Source organism: Oncorhynchus masou, chromosome 24 (assembly GCF_036934945.1).
Source record: "Oncorhynchus masou masou isolate Uvic2021 chromosome 24, UVic_Omas_1.1, whole genome shotgun sequence".
Taxonomy (NCBI): Eukaryota; Metazoa; Chordata; class Actinopteri; order Salmoniformes; family Salmonidae; genus Oncorhynchus; species Oncorhynchus masou.
In genome coordinates, this window is record NC_088235.1 from 2,601,640 (window position 1) to 2,608,811 (window position 7,172).

Here is a 7,172-nt window from a genome sequence, read left to right on the forward strand (position 1 = left end):
GCTAATTTAAGGACGACATCAGTTACTCCTAAAATAATAAGGTACCTCTTCGGGTACAATACCCAGCCGATACACAGATAGACATCTGGACATGCTGAGTTTGAGCCAACCAACCGTTCAGCACTACGTCATACTACATTTATACCACCAGGTGGTGCTGTTGGATGACTGACATTCTCCACCTGGAAACCCGCAGAAGGAAAAACACCTCAGTGCTTGACGTGGACTGAAATAGGTGTCTGAAATATTCATTTTGAGTGCTGGTACTGTTTGTGTAAATCTGAAATACTTTATACTATTCTATAAGAGGAACTCGAGCACAATAACATTTGAGTTGCAGTTACTCAGTGGGCTCCTTCTTACCACAGACAACCACAGACAACACATCTCACCTCAGATCGACTTGTTTCATAGCTAGTAACCATGATCGTCATAGACACAGTATTTATGGTATATGACTTGTATGGAAAAACTCATCATCGTTTTTTTGGGGGTCAATATGTCTCAATGGTAAAACGTATTTAATTACATACATTTTACTTTATTGCAATTTATCTTGGACCGGGGACACATTATTTTATAGAAAATATATAACAAGCATTTTATATAAACATAGAACTGCATCATACTCTACATAAACATCAATTTAAAGAATCCACACAGTCACTATGTAAATATCAGCTCATAATCACACAGTTATTTTAGATCATAGAAGCAGCTTGTACACCAGCCCTGTGCTTCACAACAAGAGATGCACAATTACAGCACCTTTCCCCATAATTCCCAGGTTTTCCACAAATCCCAACTGGAGGATTCCAGCATTCCTTCCTGTTTCCAGGACTCTTCCTACCAGGATTTGGTTTTTTTTTGGAGGGAAAAACCTGAGAATTCTTAGAAAGTTTCCTGTTTTTTTGCAACCCCCTTTTCAAACAACACTGTCTCACTTTGAGCAACGATTACAACCACCACAATGGTCACGACACGTTGTTAAATCATCACCGCCGACCACACAGAATATTAGCCAAACACATGACATAACATGGGATGAAAAAGGTTACTGGATCAGGAAGTACTTCACTACTCACCAGAACTCATTGGGTGGAATCAAAGAGTAGAGTAGCACGCCACTCACAGACACTTGGAAAGTACTGCAGATGTACATGAAAGTACTGCAGATTTACATGAAAGTACTGCAGATTTACATGAAAGTACTGCAAATGTACATGAAAGTACTGCAAATGTACATGAAAGTACTGCAGTTTTACATGAAAGTACTGCAGCTTAACAAAGTACTGCATCTTTACATGGAAGTAGTGCACCTTTGCAAAGTACTGCAGCTTTAGAAAGTACTGCACCGTTACAAAGTACTGAACCTTTACAAAGTACTGCACCTTTACAAAGTACTGCAACTTTACAAAGTACTGCACCTTTGCAAAGTACTGCAACTGTACAAAGTACTGCAGCTTTACAAAGTACTGCAACTTTACAAAGTACTGCACCTTTACAAAGTACTGCAGCTTTACAAAGTACTGCAACTTTACAAAGTACTGCAACTTTACATGTCTACTGATTCACCTAATTGTATCTATCTGCCAACTGGAAAGGCAACCGTGTTCTGTAGGATTGTTGAAGGTCTGTAACCGTGTTCTGTAGGATTGTTGAAGGTCTGTAACCGTGTTCTGTACGATTGTTGAAGGTCTGTAAGGTTTCCAGGCTTGGAAACACCAACAGATATTGTCATATACATCTGACAACCCTTTTATATATCCCAAATATTCCATTGGGTTGGGTGCCCTAAACATCAAATCAAATCTAATCAAATCTCCTCTTCCCTCCGTGTATAAATATCCCTGGTCATCTGTGTGGCCTTATCACATGCAACATGTATGATTTGAAAATAAACATAGAATGACAAAGCTGTAAAACATTATTCTAAATATAAACCATCAAGTTGGTGAATACCGGTGCTGTTAAATATGAGGGATTCAGCATGAAGTGTCCTGTGGTTTTATTATGTTGAATATGTCTTTGTTGTCAATGTTTTGGCGCCAAACTGGTGTCAGTTGTGGGGGGAAAAGTAAATAGTTGAAAGAGATGCAGAGTTAATTGAAAATAATTGTGTATTTTATTTGTCGTGTTTCTATTTTTCTTTTGTATTATAATATTATTATGTGATTTATTCATGTTGAGAAAGGCTCTTAAGTACAGTCCATCTCCCTGGCCAACTGTCCTGTTGATATAAATCATCCCAGAGAGGCCCGACAGAGCCCTATACAGCTGACCCAGGGCCCCAGTAGATTACACCTGATCTCTTCATCGTTGAGAAAGGCTCGTAAGTACAGTCCATCTCCCTGGCCAACTGTCCTGTTAATATAAATCATCCCAGAGAGGCCCGACAGAGCCCTATACAGCTGACCCAGGGCCCCAGTAGATTACACCTGCAAGGGCTCCTTCTTGCGGAAGGCGACCGTCTGCCTCTGCTGGAACTGAGGCTTGTTGCGTTTGTTGATGTCCTGCCAACGGCAGAGCAGAATCATCTTGAAGGTGTTCCTGAAGGTGAGGTTGCACATGGCGTAACACATGGGGTTGATGGTGCTGTTGACGTAACACAGCCAATAGCCCAGAGCCCACAGAGCCTCAGGGATGCAGCCAGTACAGAAGGTGTTGACCAACACCATAATGTTATAGGGAGTCCAGGTTATGATGAAAGCCAACAGGATGGCACTGAGAGTCTGGGCGGCTTTCTTCTCTTTCTTCTCCTTGACTACACTCTGCTTCTTACGCTTGGTGATCTGGGTCTTGGCTTTGGAGGCCAAGCGCTTGGCCATGGCTGCATCCTTCAAGGAGATGGGGGCCGAGGAGGGGGACTTGGAGGTGGACGACACATCCCCTGTTTGGTGGCTCTTGGTGGAGGTCTGGATGGAAGACGAGGAAGTGACAGGGGTTTTAGAGAAGGAGCGTTGGTGGTAGCTGTTGTCTTCCTTGTCTTTCTCCCTTCTGGTATTAGAGGATGTCTTCTTGTCCTTATTATCGCCCCCTTGTGGCCGGAGAGGGTCCTTCGTAGCATCCTGGTCCTCTGGAGATGTCAGCTGGGGGTCGTTGTTAGGGTTGTTACCAGGGGCGGAGTTTATCCCCGGCAGGTTGACCACGATGGAATAGATAGCTCGGCTTGACTCCGTCGCCCCCTCCTCGTCCTCAGAGTCTGATTGGTCCATGGAGGCCCCGCCCCCATCGTTGTTGTTCCAGCTATCGGAGCTGCTGTGTTCCGGCTCTCCTCCCACTGTGATTGTCTTCTTCTTGGACCACCTACTCAACGGCCAGAACCGGAAGCGCCCTCGGGTCTTCTTGGCTCCAGAGTCTTTCTGACCGGCCTGGTTAAGCTCGTAACTGCTGCAGCTCCTGGAGCTTCCTGTTTTGGGCATCATGGGAGCCTCCTCTTCCTGGGCCTCCTCCTTCTTCTCCTCATCCTTCTGGCTACCCCCCTGGCCCGCCTTGTTCCCTGCCCCAGACCCCCTCAACCCCGCCAGGTCCTTCTGCCTGTTCTCTGTCTCTCTGTAGATCCTCCAGTAGAGAACCGTCATGATGGTAACCGGTAGGTAGAAGGCAGCGATGGCTGTGCAGAATGTGATAATAGGCTCTGAGAGAAACTGAATAAAGCATTCTCCAGGAGGCACAGTGCGCTCCCCTACGATGTACTGCCAGAAGAGTATAGCCGGGGCCCACAGGATGAAGGACACGGACCAGGCCATGCTGATCATAGTCAGAGCTCTCTTGGTGGTCCTCTTGGCCCGGTAAGTCAGAGGTCGAGTTATGGAGAAGTAGCGGTCGAAGCTGATCACCAGAAGGTTCATGACGGAGGCGTTGCTCGCCACATAGTCGATAGCCAACCACAGGTCACACGCCCAGTTCCCTAAAGCCCATTGGTCCATGATAATGTAGGTAGTGTAGAGGTTCATGGAAAGAGTCCCTAGAATTAGAACACTGTATTTTAGTTTCACTCTGATATTACAGTAATTGACTATAAATATTACACATTTGATATTACAGTAATTGACTATATATACTACTCATGATATTACAGGAATTGACTATAAATATTACACATTTGATATTACAGTAATTTGACTAATACATATTACACATTTGATATTACAGTAACTGACTAATACATATTACACATTAGATATTACAGTAACTGACTAATACATATTACACATTTGATATTACAGTAACTGACTAATACATATTACACATTTGATATTACAGTAATTGACTAATACATATTACACATTTGATATTACAGTAACTGACTAATACATATTAAACATTTGATATTACAGTAATTGACTAATACATATTACACATTAGATATTACAGTAATTGACTAATACATATTACACATTTGATATTACAGTAATTGACTAATACATATTACACATTAGATATTACAGTAATTGACTAATACATATTACACATTAGATATTACAGTAATTGACTAATACATATTACACATTAGATATTACAGTAACTGACTAATACATATTACACATTTGTGAGACACTGTAGGAAATCATAGTACAATATATTATCAGTATCAGCTGAGATACATTACATCATCTATGCACGTATGAAAACAGTAAGTACAGTTAAAATACCGATGATGAGGTCAGCAAAGGCCAGACTGAGGAGATAGTAGTTATTCACCGTCTTCAGCTGCTTGTTCACCTGGAAGAGAGAAGAGAAACGTTTCATTAAAGTGTCACTCCACAGTAAAACATCAATTAACAAGACGTATGATGTCGAACGCTGTTAAAAAAAACAATGGTGTGGACCATTTCAGTAGGAGATTTGAGGCACGGACACGCCCCCTTGCAATAATTACGGCCTGCGATACACGTGCCATCAAGCTCCCTCGCGATACAGAGACAGGAGATAGAATGGCCCGCAGGGCGTGAGCCTGGCTCGGACAAGCCTTCTTAAACAGTTACAGAAAGTCATAACACAATGTAACGTCTCGGCCTTCAATCTACCTTGAAGGAGATGAGCACCAGGATGTTTCCTACGACGGTGACCAGAGACAGAGACCCGGTGAGCAACACGATCAGGATGACCTGCCAGATGGTGTGACCTCCCAGAGGGTCATAGGTCACCGCGGGGTCAAGGAGGGAGGCGTTGGACAGGCTGGTCGAAGAAGAACAAGATGATTACATTGTAACACTGAAACTGAAATGTATTTCCTTCATCAAAACCCTCATCCAAACAAACAGACGGAGAGGTTGTAGGAATGGCTCAGCCACAGTACAACACCCCGAGAGCAGTTTAGAGGTTAAGTCCCTTGCTCAAGGGCACAACAGGCAGGATACGGTATCTAGGGTAATGAATACCGTATCGTAATGAATCCGGCTCACTCCCTGCAAATTTCCTTCAGAGAGTTAACTCTGGGATTCGGTTTCTAACCCTCTAACCTATACCTGGTCAGGTTGGTGAGGTCCCTGGTAATGGAGTCGTTGTCCAGCACAAGGCCCAGGCCCAGGATGGCGTTGTCGGCGTAGACCCTCAACCCTGGGGAGCTGTTGTTCAGGTACATACCGGGGTCTACAGAGGGGGAAGAGCTGGACGAGTTCAGGTTCAAGGTCATAGCGCTGCCGTCCTGAGGGCATATTCTGGAGACACCTGGGAGAGAAAAGACCATTTGTTTTATATATACTCTTTAGTGTACAAAACATTTCCATATGGCATAGACTGACCAGGTGAATTCGGGTGAAAGATGTTCCCTTATTGATGTCGCATATTAAATCCACTTCAATCAGTGTAGATGAAGAGGAGGAGACAGGTTAAAAAGAAGAGACAATTGATTTAAGTGCCTTTGAACGGGATATGGTAGTAGGTGGAAGGCGCACCAGTTTGAGTGTGTCAAGAACTGCAACACTACAGGGTTTTTCATGCTCAACAGTTTCCTGTGTGTATTAAGAATGGCCCACCACCCAAAGGACATCCAGACAACTTGACACAACTGTGGGAAGCTATCGGAGTCAACATGGGCCAGCATCCCTGTGGAACGCTTTCAACACCTTGTAGGGTTCATGCCCCAATAAATGGAGGCTGTTCTGAGGGGGTGCAACTCAATATTAGGAAAATTGACCTAATGTTTTGTACACTCACTGTATATTATTGTGTATTGCATAGAGGGTGTTCTTTAATGGAAGCCTCTCCAACATAATCCAGGTAGAGCCTGGCATTCCCCAGGGCAACTGTCTAGGCCCGTTTACCTTTTTAAATCTTTACTGATGACCTGCCACTGGCCTTGAGTAACGCCTGAGTGTCTGTATGTGGATGACTTAATATTATACACGTCAGCGACCACAGAAATCACTGCAACACTTAACAAAGAATGGGTGGCAAAAAATAAGATTATCCTAATAAGATTGTCCTACATACTAAATCGCCGTCCATTTGACAAATCTGACCATAATTCTATGCTCCTGATTCCTGCATACAAGCAAAAACTAAAGCAGGAAGTGCCAGTGACACGCTTAAAACGGAAGTGGTCAGATAACGCAAATGCTACGCAAACCAACAGTTTTGCTAGCACAGACTAAAATGTGTTCCGGGAGTCATCCAATGGCATTGAGGAGTATATTACTTCAGTCAACGGCTTCATCAATAAGTGCATCAACAACATAATCCCCACAATGACCGTTTAATTACATATCCCAACCAGAAGCCATCGATTACAGGCAACATTCACACTGAGCTAAAGGCTTGAGATGCTGCTTTCAAGGTGCGGGACTCCAACCCGGAAGCCTATGAGAAATTCCGCTTTGCCCTCCGATGAACCATCAAACAAGCAAAGCGCCAATACTGAACTAAGATTGAACCGGCTCTGATGCTCGTCTGATGTGGCTTAAAAACTATTACAGATTACAAAGGGAAGCACCGCCACGAGCTGCCCAGTGGACACAAGCCTACCAGACAAGCTAAACCACTTCTATGTTCGCTTCGAGGCAAGCAACACTGAGGCATGCATGAGAGCACAAGCTGTTCCAGAATGACTGTGTGATCACGCTCTCCGTAGCTGACGTGAATAAGACCTGTAAACAGGTCAACATACACAAGGCTGCGGGGCCAGACGGATTACCAGGATGTGTGCTCCGAGCATGTGCTGACCAACT

At 43.9% G+C, this 7,172-nt stretch overlaps 1 protein-coding gene across 1 annotated transcript in view; it reads right to left on the reverse strand.

The window, feature by feature from the left end:
• Positions 1-2,339: 2,339 nt before the first annotated feature.
• The window catches only part of LOC135511534 (muscarinic acetylcholine receptor M3-like), a 167,274-nt gene continuing 162,441 nt past the window's right edge, over positions 2,340-7,172 (reverse strand). Inside the window, exons 2-5 of the mRNA XM_064933024.1 lie at positions 5,472-5,673; positions 5,031-5,181; positions 4,656-4,725; positions 2,340-3,967 (exon numbers count right to left, since the gene is read on the reverse strand). Coding sequence (XP_064789096.1) covers positions 2,433-3,967; positions 4,656-4,725; positions 5,031-5,181; positions 5,472-5,673 — 1,958 coding nt within the window. The 3' untranslated portion in view covers positions 2,340-2,432. The remainder of the gene's footprint in view (positions 3,968-4,655; positions 4,726-5,030; positions 5,182-5,471; positions 5,674-7,172) is intronic.